The following is an 18,128-nucleotide window of genomic DNA, read 5'->3' on the forward strand; positions in this document are numbered from 1 at the left end:
TATATATATATATATATATATATATATATATATATATATGAAGGTATTTTAAACCCTTCCCACACTCTTGCAATATACTAAACAATATTTCTGAACTCTAAATGCTGTAAAAAAAACAAAATGTCATGATTTCATCTCCCTGGCTCTCAGCCACGCCAACTTCTCCGCTGCAGAGCGGCTATATGCCATGCTCTCCTGCAGCTCCTGCAGTTGTGGGCTGCACATAGGTGCAGCAGGGGCTAAATAATTTAAAATAATTTATTTTAAATAAAAATTCCATGCCAATCATGCGGCTCATCCATCAGTCAGCCAATTGTGTGTCATGTCCAATTTTACGTTGAAAAACCGTCATAGAGCGAGTCCGAGAAAAACGAACAGTGAAGTATTGAAGGACTACTATGTATATATATATATATATATATATATATATGTATGTATGTATGTATGTATATATATATGTATGTATGTATGTGTGTATATATGTATGTATGTATGTATGTATGTATGTATGTATGTATGTATGTATGTATGTATGTATGTATGTATGTATGTATGTATGTATGTATGTATGTATGTATGTATGTATGTATCCTATATCTTGTGCTGAAAGGAATGCCCAGCAGCAAACAACCTTTCCGTGCATGAGCAGTCGTAGTGTCAGGGTCACTCCCAAGCCCCCGTCTCCAAAGTCCTGCTCACAGTTCATGGCGGTGTGGGAGTGGCACGCAGGGAGACGCATGAACAAGGCTCATTCGCCGGTCACACTAGCTGAGCCAAGGCCAGGATTCGTTCTCTGGCTCTCCGGGGTCCTTCAGTGCTGATCTGGAAGGAGAAAAACACAAACTGAAATGAACAGTTTCATGTTTAATATGCACCTGTGTGTGTTTGTCAGAGCACCTTGAATGAACCTGAATGATGCAAGAAAGATCTGAGTTCTTGCACAGCCATGATTCTGTGTAAACAATCTGGTCTTATTAGCCTTAAAGGCTGCATTCACACTTTATTCTTTAGACACTGCTGGCTTTGTGCTGCATCTGACACACTGCTGAGTGATGATCATTTGAGGACAACCCAAAGCTCAAATCAAACACATTCATAAAGATTTTCAGGCTAAAGTTTTAAGTATCTCTGGGTGGAAGTTCTTCATTAGTTGAAGTGGATGTAATATTAATGGTGATCTTCACTGCAAAGTCATAATGAACAGAGCTGTGTGTGAAGGGTATTGACCAGAGGCACCAGCAGAGTCAGCAGCACTGCATCTCATCAGAGCTTTGGGATCCTCACAGACCGGGGGTGTGGATGACTAACATACTATCTGCCTCTTCATTACCTGACCAGCAGTTTCCCTCGCAGCGAGCGGGGCCATTTCTGACATTGGTATTAAAAAGATAAACCTTGTTTCCCTTTAAGACGAGCATGGCATAAAAAGCATGCAAAGTAAATCGAGTTTAATTTGAAACAGTTGTTTTAAATTGAAAAAGGCTCAAAGTTTTGTGCTAAGTATTATTTTATGGGAGCGGGAGAGAGCAGAATCTGTTACAGAGCAGAATTTATACTCCGGCAGCAGATGAGAAGCATCTGTACGAATCACAGAATGACGTCGTGGAAGTGGCTTTGTACACGTCAGCATGTGACACTTACTGCAGTGATTAATGCGGGAGTCACCTGGCTGCTCACAGTCTCAGCGTGATGGGTATAATTAGTTCACAGCATCACTCATGCTCTACTTGATTTATATTTGCTTACGCGAGTCAGCATGAATGTGGAAAGTAAAAGTGGGCTGGGTGGAGGAGAGCAAACAGAAGAAATAAGAGGAAGCACTCTCCAGACCTAACAGGTGCTTGTTATCCTGCTAATTAGGATTGCTTGTACCAAATACTGATCAAAGAAACCAGAAAACAAATCACTGTTCAAGTGCTTTTTTTTCTCAATTCAAATCAATTCAGTTCAGTTCAGTTCAGTTTATTTATATATCATCAATAGTCACAACAGAAGTCATCTCAGGGCATTGAACAGAAACATTCATATACAAAACAAGTTAACAATATTATCCAAGGAGCAGACTGCTTTGAATTTAACTCCATCATAGAACTCTCATCTTGAGCAAGCATGAAGGTGACAGTGGAAAGGAAAAACTCCCTCATGAGGAAGAAACCGTTAACAGAACCAGGCTCAGGACAAGCAGCTATCTGCTTCGACCAACTGGGTTTGGTAGGAACAGATACACAATGGCAGTTCAAGAATGACATGTTAAGATAGAAATAGTATCAAATGAAAACTAGTTAATTTTAACAATTCATTTAAGGAAATACGATCAATTTGTCTAGTAGTCTAATCCCATGGCAGCATAACAAGCCAACCCTAACTATAGAATTTATCAAAAAAGGAAATTCTTAATCCCAGTCTTAAAACTGGACAATGTGTCAACGTTATGGACAGGAACTTGAAGTTGGTTCCACAAGAGAGGAGCCTGATAACTGAAAGATCTTCCTCCCATTCTGCTTTTAGAAACTCTAGGAATTGCGAGTAAGCCTGCAGTCTGAAAGCAAATTGCTCTGATAGGAAAATATGGAACAATAAGATCTTGAGTTTAAGATGGAGCTAGGCTGTTGAGAGCTAAAGTTTTTTTTTCCTCTCCAGCTGCTCCCTTCTTCAGCGATCGACACAGCTAACTAACTCGCATGAAGACTTGGTGATTGTTTTTACATTGGATGTCCTTCCTGGCACAACTACAGACCACTGAGCTACCACAGCCCTCTGTGTGGAGCAGAAAGCTGCCATCTAGAGCACCGGGGCAGATGGTGGGGGTTAAGAGCCTTGCTCAAGGGCCCAGAATGGGGAAATGAAGGTGTTTCACCTTAGACGTTGATTTGGGGAGTCGAACTGACAACCTTCCTATCACAGGCTTGCCTTCTCCAACCTTTATTAACTGTGCAAATGTTTTAAAGCAGCATTAATTTCTTTATACTTTGCTTCCAAAGTGTCCAACATTATTGTTTTCTTTTAAAATGGTTCAGATCAATCAGTGGTTCTGATCAATAAATGGTTCTGATCAATAAATGGTTCTGATCAACAGCATTCTATGCTTTCTGAAGGGACTTTGGCTTTGGTTGCTAAAATATGGAAAATATAGGACAAGTGGAGGACAAAAGATGTGTCAAAATCTACATAACTCGCAGCTTGAAGAGACAGGAAACAATATTCAGCCCAGACTTGGACAGGTGCCTCATCTTTCAATCATCTGTATTGGGAGTCATCTCGTTGGTGCGAAAACATTCTTTTATGAGTCAAACTGTGCTTTCTTTGTATATATATATATATATATATATATATTTTATTCAGCTGAAGAAATGTAGACAAAGGTCTTAGTGACAGGCTGCTGGTAACAAAGTCCCCAAAGATCCATTATAAATAGGTTTAGTGTTAAATTGTCTTGTGTGCGTCAACACAACCACTGGTTGTTTGGGAGCCTGTGGGCCTTAAGGCCTGGACAATTTATAGGACAGAAAAGCTTAAAAAGTTTAACTTACTAACAAACAAGAACATTTCTTTGAAAACGTTCTGATGCTGGACTGAAAATGAATGGAAAAGCAGCCAAAAAAAAAAGTTTTAAAAGATCGTCATACAGCCTGAAGAAAGTTTGCTTGAAACCACTTTAAAATATTGTAGAAAAGATTTAACTCCTGGAAAGCAAAACATTGACGCAACGATGAGGAAAGACTAAATATGTTTATCAAAGTACTGTATGACTGTAGGGGCTAAACGTTCCCCCAAAAAATGTGTTCTGATAGAGTTTGAATTGGCATTTTTCTAAATGTGATTGACTCAGATAACTTTTTTTTTGTACTTTTGTGTCTCTACACCTGCAAATGGGTGGAGAGATGGACAATCAAAGCCTTTTAGCGAGGACAACTTTCTGTTCTGATGTTACAAGATCGCAAACACACATTTATCAGTCTCAGTCTCATAAGAGCCATCATCTCTTTTCAAATGGATTCTTCACCATTATATATCTGAGTGACAGTGTTTGATTTGCTGTGTTGGCAGGGGTCACTCCGAAACAAGTTCCTCAGTTTGTTTTGTAAAATATTATTTGAATCATATTCTTAAAGTTGAAAATGCTCAGTCATGCATTTGACCGTTTCCATCGTTTCTTGGAGAACATTAAGCACACACCGTTCTAAATGTGTTACGGCCGTACTTGATTTTGACTACATGCAGTCTGTTTACATTGTTTTCATCATATTCACCCATTTAAAGAGTATTTCTTCTGTATATCTTCCACATCAAAACCTCTTCCACATAAATCAAGATGTCTGTTTAACATCAAACCACACAGTTTATTGCATCCTTGAAGTGACTTTGCTACAACTGCTATTGGGGCTTCACAACAATACAAGGTTATCAATGTGGACTGCTGTATGTCAGTATCACAAAGGACTATTGGAATTGCAACAAATCTTAAAGCAGTATATTTCAAGTGTCACCCATTTACACTTTGCCTGACACAATATGGCCAATCAGATGGAGTCTGCATGAGAGGCACATGCTGAGAGTAAAGTCAAGACACTAAAGAAGAACTGAGATCAGTTTGGAAGAAGAGAAAGTGCAGAGTGAGGAAATTGTAGGTTTATCACATCTGATGATGTCATCACAATGTTTAATATTACAAATTGCAGGTATTTCTAATACTCAATTCTAATGGCTAAAATAGGCAAGTTAAACAATTCCCTCTACTTTTAGGATTAAAAACAAGCATTTAATTATTTTGGCATCAATTGTTAGCAAAATATCTCATAAATCACTGGACTGATTTTACTGAAATGTTCAGAAGGAAATCACTGGATGGACACAGTTAACTTTTGCAGTGCAAGACTAAGCAACTAAGCAGCCCTAGTCAACACAAACATGTCTACAACTCACACAGTTTTGCAGATATTGAGCTAGAATTACGTGTGGTAGTAGCTGACAGTCAGTCCCAATGAACAAACCTGGAATGACACCTTGCAAAAAAGATCTGAAGCTCTCGACCTTGACCTCTCTGAGGGATTTTAAACATCTGCTAAGCTCCTGGCAAAAACCAACGCAGACATGTTCCTGTTTTTAGTATCTTACATCGTTTTATAATGTAGCTGTTGTTGTTTTTTTTCTATTCTCGTTTTCATTTTATATGCTTTTATTTAAATGTCTATTGTTGTCTGTACCTCATCTGTGTTCTTTGTTTAAACAGGTGTCTCTTGTAAATGAGTCATTGTGGCTCAATGAGACTAACTTGCATAAATAAAGGTTGAATGAAAATACATATTCTGAGTGTCAGCCCATCTTGTAAAATCTCACATCACTGCATAAGAATGTGCAAAAGGTCATAAACGAGGCTTGACCACTCCCTGCCCTCTCAGCACGACTATTTCATTTGAAATCTCTGGCATGAAAGGTGGCGAGTGACGTTGCCATCCTTCAATGAATGCTAGGCCTTTAATTTTTCCAACTTTCGAGTCAGAAGCTAACGAAAACAACCCTTTGTCTGTTAGGCGCTTGTATTTATGAACCAGCAACAAATAAATGCTTTCTTTGCGTTAAACTGAGGCCACTTGTACGCCTGCTGAATGCATTCCAGCCAGCCTACAGTTCCGCTGTAAACCAGCCTACTGCTGCAGTCCTGCAGCCACAGCCTGATGAATGGGATTTTTATAAACCTGCATGCTGCCTCTGTTTGGTAAGCCATGTGAAGACATCATATTTATTAATAGCTGTTATTTCAAATATAAGGCTCAAATCCCTAGAGACTTGTGCAGGCAGGTTTATTGTTTTTTACTTAGTGGGCACAGCCACTTCTTCGCCGACTTATTTATTATACGTACAACTATATTTCTCAAGATGTCCCCAAGCTTGACGTGTTCTATGGGTTTTATATTCCCACTGTGGGCGCGGTACGGAGAAACGCCAGCCTGTCTACGTGTGCCTTTAAAGCGCATATCAGTGGTGTCATTTTGTTCGGATCAATTGTGGCAAATAAACTTTGCTCTGCTTTGGTGAAAGCGATGCTCGTCAGAACATCTCACAAAAAGTTTGAGGCACATCTCTATTCAGTTTCCATAAATATCAAAGCCTGACAGACTGAAGATAGGCTCAAAATGGAGTGTTTGCTCCTTGCTGTTAGCTACTGTAAGCCCAGCGATCAGGACTCTAAGCTTGATTGATGCCCCCCCTCAACACGTGTTATCACAGAGCACATTTGTGCAGCCCGTGGGCTAACTCATTTATGTGTATGCACTGAAAGGCACAGCTAAAATGTTAGCACTTTATTGCATTAAGAGTTAATGGTTGGAGGGATCATTATGTTCTTCTCTGTGGGTTGATAACAAGGCATGTGCTTTGTGTCTCTGTGAGGGCGGTGAGCCTCTGAACTACTCATTTCCCGAATCCCAAGCAGCAGCCTTCCAAGGATGAACAGAGACCCCTCTGTTCTAAATTAGACTTGCTAACTCTGAACAGAAAATTAGCAAAAAGCAGGCTGCAGCACGGGGCTGCCAAATGACAGACCGGGAGAACAGAGTCCAAGAGCTCGTCCACAGTCCTGTTCCTCTGTCACCGAGTACAGGAACTTGGTCTTGTTCTGTCTGTGTGAATACATTACACGGGAGCTGGAGTTATGAGTCACCGACTCATCTTCAGTTCACTCAGTTAGAAGCTAAATGACAGAAACCCTACAGGACTAAACTACTGTGAGAACATCATAATAATAATAATAACATCTTACCTGTAACAAATAGCTCTTTGAACATCCTCAGTTTAAAGAAAATGTTCAGTTCTGACTAGAATGATGAGCTAACGGCTAGTCTGTGTGTGGCCAAGACACTTGCAAGAACTTTTTGAGCTTGTAGTTGTTTTGAAGAAGCAGCATTCATTTTGATCTCGTCCTCACTCCTACCGCTCATCAGTTTAGTCCGATTTAAACTCTGTTTCTCCAAACTGAGGTTGTTCAAAGAACTATCTATAGCAGGTAAGATATTAATTATTCACAGGAACTTACTTCAAAATAAACAGATTAACAACAATGTTCAGTCAGGCTATCTGGATGTTTTTTTGTTTATTTTTGTGCTGAGACGTTTCGTCCTCCATCTGAAGGGATTCATCAGTCTGAGGAAACACCAAACAAAACTGATTCTCCACCAACAGCTTACTTCAAAGTGGTAAAAAAAAAAAAAACAGTTATGTTGGTGCTAAGATGGTCTCTGGCCCAAGATGTTTTTTCTCACTTTGGAGTAAGCTGTTGGTATAGAATCATTTTTGTTTGGTGTTTCCTCAGACTGATGAATCCCTTCGGATGGAAGGTGAAACGTCTCAGCACAAAAAAACAAACCGTCCAGGTGACCTGACTGAACATTGTTGGATTTTATACCTGGATTATTGAGCATGAACTTTTGGTGAAACAAACTAACACTTTAAATGAAAGTCACCTTTAAAGAATATGTATCAAACTAAACAAATGATTTTTAGAATAATAAATAGAAAACCTTTTAGATCATTTTACTGTATTTTGAAAATGACAGCGTTCACATTAATGTTTCTGTTTTCTGTCACTTCCACAACATTTGTGCTATTTTATTTATTCAAATGTCAAAATGTTCTTCTCGATTGGGAATAGTGTAGTTTGACTTTCTGTATTTTCTTTTCATTTAAACTTTAATTATTAAACAATAAAATGATTTTTTACAAACTTTTCCCCATATAAATGTATTGATATCTTTTGAAATCCTTCTCTAAAATCTACTGTATCATGCTTTAAATTAATCTCCTGTTTTTACAGTTTGGCTCATTTTAGATTTTAACTATAGCTTTACAGATTTTAAATTTTAGCTACTGTTTTGCTGATTTTCTTTCATTTTTGGTAAAGTTTTGCTTTCAGCTCTGGTTTAGCTAATTTCATGTTTTAGCTTTTGGCTAGGTTTTTGTGAATTGTAGCTTTTAGCTACAATTTTACCAAATTTGATTGTGTTCTGCTTGTTTTAACTATAACAACTCAAATTCATCCTCTTCAACAACTTATAGTAAAGTGTCTTTGTGCTCATCATTCACTGTGCATTTCTGTTCAAATCAGTCCCTAATCTTTAAATAAAAGCCCTTGAAATTATGATAATAATACATCAAGTACATGCTTTTTTTAATAAACACACTGTGTATACATACTGTGGGATTTTTCCTGATACAGGGTAAGTATACATGACATGGTGGCATAAATGTATCAAATAAGCATACACATTTAAAGAAATCAACACCAAACCTAATACCAACACATAAAATAATATCAGCTGAAGGAAGTCAGAAAGCAGAGCTGGTGTTTGTCTGTCTCTATACAGCAAACAAAGATGTCAAGGATTAAAGCGACCAGCGTTCATCCCTCAACAGCAACATTTTGTTCCCGTCATATATTTTCAAATATTTTACTCCCGAGAGGCCACTGAGATTAAAAGTTGTACAACCCACTTGTCTGAAGAACTGGACACCTGTTCGGAGACAACCACGTCCCTCACAGTTGACTTAGGACACAGACGGACTGAGGACACGCCTCGTCTCCATGGAGACGGACAGAAACAGGGTTTCTTGTCCGCAAACAGTACATGTCAGAGCGTCTGCCTCATAGACACACACAGGACGGAGTGTCCCCTCGGGTGGACACATACAGAGCAGTAAGCGATAGGGTGTCAATGTGTGTACACACGCACAGCGAGGGCAAGAGGTGGGAGGTCATTCCTACACAGGAACCCCACCCGCCGCCTCACACCACCATACATACAAACAACATTCATGTGAGCGAGTGCACCAAAATAAAATCAACGCACATACAGCTGCAGGGATAAAAGGAGCCAACAATTTACACAGCGCGCGCACACACGCCCAAAATGCCAAGCTGAAACACAAGCTCGAACAAGCTTTCATCTGATGAGAAGTTCCCCAGGAAGACTTTGTGCATCAATCTGTCATGAACCAATTCAGACTACAGCAAAGCTCGCATACATGAGGAGACACAAAGATGGAGAAACGTCCTTGGGCAATCATGGAACGTACAAGACAAGTAAACAAACACTTCACACTCATCTCTACCGTAGTATCTCACTGTTGTGGACTAGTTGGCTTGTACCAGAAGAAAAACAGTCCACTTCCAGTCAGAGGGTCGGTGGTTTGATCCCCACGCACTGTAGCAGGCTGAAGGTCCTTGGACAGGACAGAGAACTACTAACCGCCTGCTGATTTGCTTCTTGGTGTATGAGTGAGGATATAAAAGAAAATCTGTAACTTGTAGAAACTGGCATGGCTAAAAAACCTTAGACAAACTTTAATTATTCAGTTGGAGACAGAAAAGTCTGAGGAAGTACAGTAGCCCATCGCTGCTTCGCAGTTCGACTTTCACGGACTCGCTCTTTAGCGGTTTTTCAACGTAACATTGTACACGACTGTCAACTTTTCATGTGATTGGGATGGTACGGGATAAAAAGTTAACTAAATAAATAAATACTTCGGAGAGGCGCCGCCATTTTGTAGTTTTCTTTCAACAAGCCTATTGTAATGCCAGTCAGAAGAACTACACTATTCAGAAGCCAACAGTGCATCCAGCCACTGCTTTCTGTTGAAATGGAGGGAAAGTTTTGCAACACAAAGTCAGAAGTAACGATCTATCTGTTAAACTCACAGACCTGGCAGGAAAGTCACAAATTATCTTGAAGCTGCCTGAAGTTCAATTATCAACGTGCACAACAACCTGGACTGGGCGGTGGGCTTCGTCACTGCAGGGTGGGTCTGCAGCGCTGGTGAGTACCCACATAAAATTTTGCAGTACTGTATAGTACAAACACCTATGTTGTTAAAATTACGTAGATTTAAGATTGTTGAGAACATTGCAAGAGTGTGGGAAGGCCTTACAAAACATTAAAATATATAAAATATTAAAATAAATATAACGTCCCTACGTCATGGTTTTTCACGTATCGCGGTGGTGTGTGGAACGTAACCCCCGCAATAATCGAGGGACTACCGTATGCTGTTTTTCCCCTGGAATCCCAATGAACGACACATTAGCACAAACTCACATCAACATGAATTCCTGTACATATAAATGAAAACAAAGCTTTAGAAAAGCTCAAGCTGGGCTCCAGATGTTTACAACCACACAGACTGTTTAAAGAAAAGAAAAAAATGCAAATTTTTCATGCATGTTCAAAAACCTTGTGACACAAAAGTGAAGCTCTGGGTCTTCACAAAGAAACTGGAACATTTCAAGACATTTTAGAGAATCCCTCATGAACGTTTGCAATTTGACGCCCACAGTGGCAGCCCAGCGCGACGTTACCATTAGACAGCTTCTCCACAAACCTAATATGATGCTGAAGGAAACACACATGCACACAAATCGATACAGTGGAACATAAAAACATGTACAGCCATCTGTTTCTGTATTTTAATATGACCACACACCAAAATTATAACTTTGTAAAGAGGCTTTTGGATCAAGTGTGATATTCCCATGAGAAGCTGTCTGTTCCTGTCAGCGCTGACTATCTGAGCCACGGCACAAACTGGGAGTCATCACTAATCTGACTTTAGGGGCTGTGCCAGAACTCAGCAGAATGAAGACGTCAACTGGAACAAAAACACCTCCTTACAGAAGAAGAAGCATCTCATGAACATGAATAAACTTTAGTGGTCCCCAAAAAAAAAAAAAACTCCATTAATGCTTAAAAGTAAGAATGAGGCAGGCGTAGTTTCACAAACTGCGAATGTTGATATATTTAAATAGATGTGAGAAAATGTTGGGCCTCAAATGTACAAGAAAAGCACAACATACAAAGACATGGATGCATTTTACATCATAGCTCCATACAGAAATATGTCATGAAAAGATCTAATCTTTAGGACTAACAAGCACTTTCACGTAACGTTACTAAAACGTAGCTGCGCTTCCTGTTTCACTTCACTGAGAGGAGACACAAATGGCCAGAAGAAGAGGGTTTTAGCTGTGAAACAGGAGAGGCTTGAAATTAAAGTGCAGTGTTTCATCTCTCGGCATGTCTGTCTCAGCTCTGTCACGTATAATGAGACGGGTCGGCCCTCGGCACAGAGGGGGCCACGCTCTGCTATCGGCCCCCAGCTTCATCTGTTGTTAAAGCACAACCGTGTCAGCCTGCAGTCCGAGTCGCCTGTCAACCGCAAGACCCCAGAGAGGGTCATCGGACCCCCCTGTGCCTTCTGCTCCTGGAGCCGGCTTTCCTGCAGCAGAGAGGCGGCTGGCAGTCTGCTGCAGGCGGCCATGCCTAAATGAGGGATGACGCAGATAAAAATGACCTTCGGCAAAAGTTTTTAATCTGTTAGATGTTATGCTATGGAAAGGGGACAAAACAAACAAACAAAAAAAAGAAAAAGTTAACTGTGATAAACTTTGTAATTACAGTTAGCTTCAAGATTTAATTATCAAACAGAAATAATAAAAAAAGTGTTTTTAATTGCTGATTGACGTAAATATTAGTTTGTCGTGCCTTTTAAAGAAAAGCTGTCGAGAGATTTTACTCTGGAGATAAACGTTGAGAGGATTAAAAATAAAACAGTAGAAGACAGATGTTTTATGTTACACTAACCTAAATATGGCTGTTTTGACTGCAGCAATATGAAATATTAATATTAAACATGTGCTTTAAGTTCTCTGGCCAACTTGCATTTATAAATAAAGTTATTTCAGCCAAGTTAAGTTTGAGGTTGTGATGTTTTTAAATGTAAGAACAAGTATTTTACTTTATTTTCATTACGTTTTTCTTATTTTAGCTGATAAACATGTATTAGATAAAACTCATTATAAAAAAAAAATTCAGAGTTTAGACAGCTTTAATTTGAGGAATTTTTAAGCAGAATAATGGTCATTTTAAAATTTGAAGCTGTTCAGCGTAAAACAAGATATATGAAGTTTAAAGTCGTATTTGAATTGTGCTGTTGTAAACGCTGTGCAGCCAAACAGCTGTATGTGCAGGAGAAGTGTTGCACTCCATCACCTGGGAGGAGTGTGACGACGTTTAAAGGCTTCCGGTGGCGCTCGCTCAGTCTGTAAAGATAAACAGTCAGCTCAAATTCAGCCAAATGCAGCAAAACTGCCTGGGTGGGAACTCACAATGCAGATGGAGAAAAGCAAACTCAATGCGTTCAAAAGGCAAACAGGTAGGATAATACAGAAACCAAGGAGTTTGTTTTTTCACTACTCCAGAAGTTGTTTTTCCCTTTCGCACATCAAAACCACAGAGAAACTTGTCCTGTATCAACAGGGGGCAAGATTGCCCACAAGACTGCCCCCTTTACATATTTATATTTTATATTTGTTTGAGCCCCGAGTGATACTGAGCATGAGCAAAGTACGATATTAGCTTATTGTTTCTGCAAACCTCTGTTTCTCCCGTTCACACGGCTCCACTAGAAACAGTTTTAAAAATATCCACATCAGAAAGCGTTCAAAATAATTTCTCACACCAAAAACAGTGTTTTGGTGTGAGAAATGACACTAATATTTGATAATGTCAATAGAAATATCAAAGCAAATATGTTCTTGTTTTTAGTATTTTACATTGTTTTGTCTTGATTTGACTGTGTTTATGACTTTAATTTGATTTTAGTTGCTATTTGCTGAATTATTGTTGTCTGTGCTTTATTTGTTGTCTGTCTAAAACAGGTCTCTCTTGTAAATGAGTCCTCGTGACTCAATGAGACTAGCCTGTATAAATAAAGTTGAATGAAAATGCGCAGAAAATACCAGTTTACAAACTGCAACAACAAACTCAGAGTACTGTGCATGTTGTCTTTGTAATCGCCTATGAAAAAAGTCAGAATATTGTATAGGAAAATCAACACTTTATAGAAGTATGCCATTTTATTTAACTACATTTGAGCCCCATAAAGAACAAAAGCTTTAAAAAATCTCAAAATTTCACGTTAAACCTCCTGAATAAAAAAGTGACATTTAAAGCCAATATTTATTACAGCGTTGTAACTATTTAATTTTGATAGACATGCAAAATAACTCCAATTCATTATTGTCCAAATATATGTGGACCAACATGAAACGATACCAGCTAACCTTTAGTTTAAAAGCCCAGAGAGAAAACTAAATGGCTTAATAATAAATGAAGGTCTCATCTTGAACACTTTGCAACTAAAACATCGACAGCCAAACAATTCACACTCAACAGCACTTCTTCCTCACAATAAAAAGCAATCTTTAGAGTTAGAGCCACTTTATGTGATGCAACGACTTTAGAAATGGCTTCATTTGCAAAATCCATCATAGGTCAAGTGGTACGAGTCAACAGTGACAAGTCATCTTCTTGTCACAGTGAGTTAAAGTCACTTCCAGCAGGTCCATGTCCTCGTCTCTGACAGAGCCCAGCCCTAATGAACAGCAGCGTAATTGGTCCAGTTTATGAAGACAGTCAATAGCAGGTCATCAGGACCGGACAGCTTTACTTAACTTTCTCTTAATGCCTATTAATAAGCCCATACCCGTTAAAGAGCAATGATCAGGTCTTGATGTTGTCCCATTCTCTCATTAGGTAAAACTGAATTATTTCCTCCTGCCTATTATTGCCGGCAGGAATGAAAACAGCTTTAGCACACAGATAAGGAACTGTATTTCTGGGTCACTTCTTATCTCTCTGCTGGTTCCAGACATGGTGACACCTTCTTAGCCTGTATTTACTGTTTTTATAGGAGTTTGTGGAAAGCAAACAGGCTTTTATAACTTAGTCTAATTTGTCAGCAAAGAGAGACAGATTGTCTCCGCTGGATGCTTCAATCGTATTGTGACTTCCAGTGTTTGCTCCTCTGGGTTCAACTCTTGGAAATTTCTGACTATTTGCTTTGCCTAGCCTCTTATTATCAGGGCGGCTCTGTTAGGGTCATATATCATTCTCGGAGTGTGTTTCTTCCACAGTGGAGAATACACTTTGGCAGGGTATTAACTCCAGCTTTTATCCCATCCCTCTTTACTAGATGAAGGTCACACTCCATATCTGCAAAATGACTTTTCTCTCCTCTCTTTCATCCTGCTCTCTTCTCCCTTCCTCCACACCAGGGTATGAGTCAGAGAATCCGACACCTCGGATGGGAAGGAGGAGGGCAAGTAGGGAGAGAATCGAGAGGCAAATCAGGAGGGATGGACGAGCGGATCGATATCTATTAGGAGCAAGAAACTTGAGACAATCAGGTCTGGCTCTGCCTCCTTGACATATAAGATACAGTATTCAACGAGGCGATTACATTTGTCAATGAACAGATGGCGTTGGAGTCCTTTCTCCTGTTTTAATCACAAATCCCAGCTGAACAATGTCCTTTATTGGGCAGCAGACTGCTACTATTTCAAGCATTATTACGCTTAAGTGGGCAGAGTGGATGGCATGTTGCTTGGTATAAAACATTACCGTGAGCTGAAACTACATATTACATAAGCTCCACAACAAGCTGAGCACAAACCCAAAAATAGTGCAGTCCCTGTTAAATATTTCAGGCCCTTGCCAGCTGAAGGGGGATAAAAAGCTTCTTTCCTGCAACAGAAACACATTCACAGATGCAGATGGCTAAATGAAAGCGAGAGAAGGAAAAAAGACACGACTCCATTTAGTGCACGACAGAGCAAAGCGGATTAATATCACCAAGGCAGTCTTTCAGCTTGCTTGATGTACAGGACTTACTCGTGAAGGGATGAAGTTATCATGCACTCTCCTCGTTCGGTCTCTGTACGGAACAGGCCGAATGAGAGCGTTTCTTTGCTGATCATTTCTGAACCAAACAAATCACACTCATGGGACTCAATGTGAGACACAACGGGAGAGTCACGAGGCCCCGCCATGCGGAGCGTCAACACAGTGCTGCCTTTTTATGGCCGAGGACAGCCCGAAGCTCTGTTCGCGACGGGGTTGGTCTTTGGGCGCGGGTCACATTATTTTTCAGAAGAAAAGTTCCCTTCTTAGAGAACTGAACACACACACACATTGTTTATCCTCGCAGAAGCTGGAAACCAACAAGTGCTCGTGGTAAAACAAGAGTGAAGTGAACCCCGAAGCAAAACCAATAAAGCCGAGGAAGGTGCGGATGAGCCTCGAGAGCCTGGAGTTATTAGATAGCAACACGCACAAGTTAATTGCTCGAACGCAGGCTAATAGCTATGAGGGATTAAACTCCAATCCTGTTGAGGAAATTAATTTGTGTCACAACAACACTCCAGCAACAACAACAGAGAATAACGTCTGGATTTAAAACGACAATGACATTTTGCTTCATGAAAGGTGCCGCTCGGCATCGTGGCTACGTTCAGACGTCTGGTGGTTTTTCTGCTGGCGTTGGAAATCAGGAACAAAATGTTGGATATCTGTCAAAATGATCCAACTATAAAAGGCGATTTCACATTTCCAATCTCTTTCTCAGCTGAGGGACAAATCTGCACTGGGCTACATATATACAGTATATGTTGACTGAAATATAAACTACACCCACCTCCCCTTTCTCATTTCACTTTGCAACAGCAGCAAGTTACTAGATGAGAGGGATTATTGGCAGTTCCCAGACGATGGAGCAGCACGTGTCAGGGTCTGGCTTCTGTTATTTATGAAGCCTCTCAGCCCCAGCCCTCGCTCTGCAGCAGAGATGCAGGTGGGCTTTCATTATTGAAGATGTTCTTCCACTTCTTATTAGATCTCCGACTTTCAGAGTGCATTAAGGAATTGAATCTGGACAGAGAAACAGCGATGCATGAAGGCCTGGCATTGTATTCCCTCCAGGATCTCCTCTAAAATAAGAGTTCTGGCTCACATCAGCCAAATTGTTTGTTCTGTTCAGCCTACAGGAATAGGCTAAGAGGCGTGTTTGCACTCAAGTAGATGCCCTCTTAACCACATGACCACGGAAACATTCTTGTTTTTTATTGATCTCTGCTGTGAGCTCAGGAAAATAAATCTGATTTATGTTCTCCTGCTTTGGTGAAACTGCCATGGAGTCCATTACGTCCAACTGAACCCCTAAATGTGTTGCTCTCTAATTGTTTCCTGTTTGTATTTGCTTAAACTGCTGAGAACCACAACTCTACTCTCAGGTCTTTTACTGTAAAAAAGAAATAAAGTGAAAATGTAAAAATAAAATGGGACATTTTTTCATTTTTATTTTAACAACTTGTAACAAAGCTTTTGTGAGAATGGGTAGTGCTAAAATTAAATATATATATATATTTGAAGGAATGCATTTTGTCTGATGTCTTACACATTTAAACTAATAATTAATGTAATGTGTTGTAATGCATGTGATGGGGATGACTCTCGGTGACTACCACACCAAACTCAAGTTCAATATCTCAAACAACGAATGAGTTGGAGCCATTTTTGTGTTTACTAATGTCAAATAGCGGTGGTGGCCATATTGAAACAGCCTGACTGCAAATGGTTATGAGTTTTAGATTTACATAAATTAATAACTATTTTCGAGTTTCACTAAAGCCTGCATGATTCATAAGATGTTTTGTTAACAGATAGAGAGAAATTATGCAACAGTGAAGGAGAACATTTTAAACAAAGCTTACCATTTTTTACCATTATTTACCAAGGCATGCATTTTTGTGCCTTCTGATGTTGATTAGCTGTGGCGGCCATCTTGAATCAAGCTGACTTCAAGTATTAATCAACTGTAGATGTGCATCCAATGATCACTTCCTGGGAGTGTCATTAAAATCTCATCTTTAGCTAATTAGATATTTTGCTAACAGACATTGCCAATTACAGTACATTATTGCCTGGATTAGCGGCGCTACAACATATCCAGCAAATGTCCCCTCAGATTTTTTTAACCTGATGATAAAAAAAAAAAAAGGAGCAGGTGCAACCAAAAGGCATGTACCTGCGCGTGCATGAACCCTCTTGTCGTCATCAAGTCAGAGGAACGCTGGTGCAATTAGGCGCGTTGGTGAATAATGGTGCTGTCACACAGAGCCGCTGCCTCAGCACCGAGCGCGCGCCCCCACTGTACCCGGGACTTGTTGAGAACAGTCTCTGCGTTCAGGACCGGCCTGTCATCAGCAGGGGGTCCACTTTATCACCATGAAACTAGTGCACGCGCACAACAGAGCGATTGTCCCTGTCCGAAGTCTCCTGACGCGCACGGGGCCAGCGTGGCGCACATTCTTCTCGTGTGATTGCGTCAAACTCAATAATCAGGAGACGGTGTTTACACGAGCACACAACGGGCTGAGAGTTGAGCTGCATGAAAACGACGAGTCTCTGCAGGCGACATCAGTGCGCGATTCAAGTTGGAGATCACGGTGCGTTTCCAAACACACGAATGAAGAAAAGAAAAGAAAGCGACATCCACTTACCCGTGGTCATGCAGGAGGGGGCCGATGTGGCGCTAAACTATCCGCATGGGCTGATGGATCTGCGCCTCTCGGGTTCTGATCCACATGTAGTCCGGGACTCGGAGCTGGAGCGGACTGTCCTGTTGTGTCAGCAGACTGGAGCGCGGGGCGGCTGTGTGCGCCGAGGAGAGGGAGAGCGCGCACGCACACACATACACACCCACACACACACACACACACACACACACACACACACACACACACACACTGTTCACCACCGCTACGGCTAACCAAGACGCAGAAAAAACCTAAAATAAAATAAAAATAAAAAAAGCATTTGTCCTCCAGCTCGTTCCAGATTTCCACGTTCAGGACCACCTGGTCGGTGGGAAACCATCAGAACCTGGAGATCATTTATAGGATTTTGAGACAGACAGGATGTGCGCGCATTTTACGCACTGCCTTTTTGGTTTCGTCTGCTGTTCATCTCGAACCAGAGTCTATTTATAAGCAAAGAAACAAAAGCGACACAGTCAGATATTTCATTTCATGCAAAAGGCAAAGGTAAGGTCTGCGTGAGTTCTTTTGAAGTTTTTGTCACGATGGAGCAGAATCTTTCTTGGGCATGGCGCCATCTAGTGCAGCTCCGTTCAGGTTGCAACACTTGGCATCATTTTCTAAAAAGACTGAGGCTTAAAGTCATTGTGAATTTATCCATCCATCCATCCATCCATCCATCCATCCATCCATCCATCCAGACCCT

General features: G+C 40.4%; 1 protein-coding gene across 1 annotated transcript in view; it reads right to left on the reverse strand.

The window, feature by feature from the left end:
• LOC119417570 (poly(rC)-binding protein 4) overlaps positions 1–17,535 on the reverse strand; it is a 55,948-nt gene extending 38,413 nt beyond the window's left edge. Inside the window, exons 1-2 of the mRNA XM_037684806.1 lie at positions 17,387–17,535; positions 632–822 (exon numbers count right to left, since the gene is read on the reverse strand). Of these exons, the coding sequence (XP_037540734.1) occupies positions 632–739 (108 nt within the window). The 5' untranslated portion in view covers positions 740–822; positions 17,387–17,535. The remainder of the gene's footprint in view (positions 1–631; positions 823–17,386) is intronic.
• Between the last annotated feature and the right edge of the window lie 593 nt (positions 17,536–18,128).

Source organism: Nematolebias whitei, chromosome 11, assembly GCF_014905685.2.
Source record: "Nematolebias whitei isolate Nwh7 chromosome 11, NemWhi1, whole genome shotgun sequence".
Taxonomy (NCBI): domain Eukaryota; kingdom Metazoa; phylum Chordata; class Actinopteri; order Cyprinodontiformes; family Rivulidae; genus Nematolebias; species Nematolebias whitei.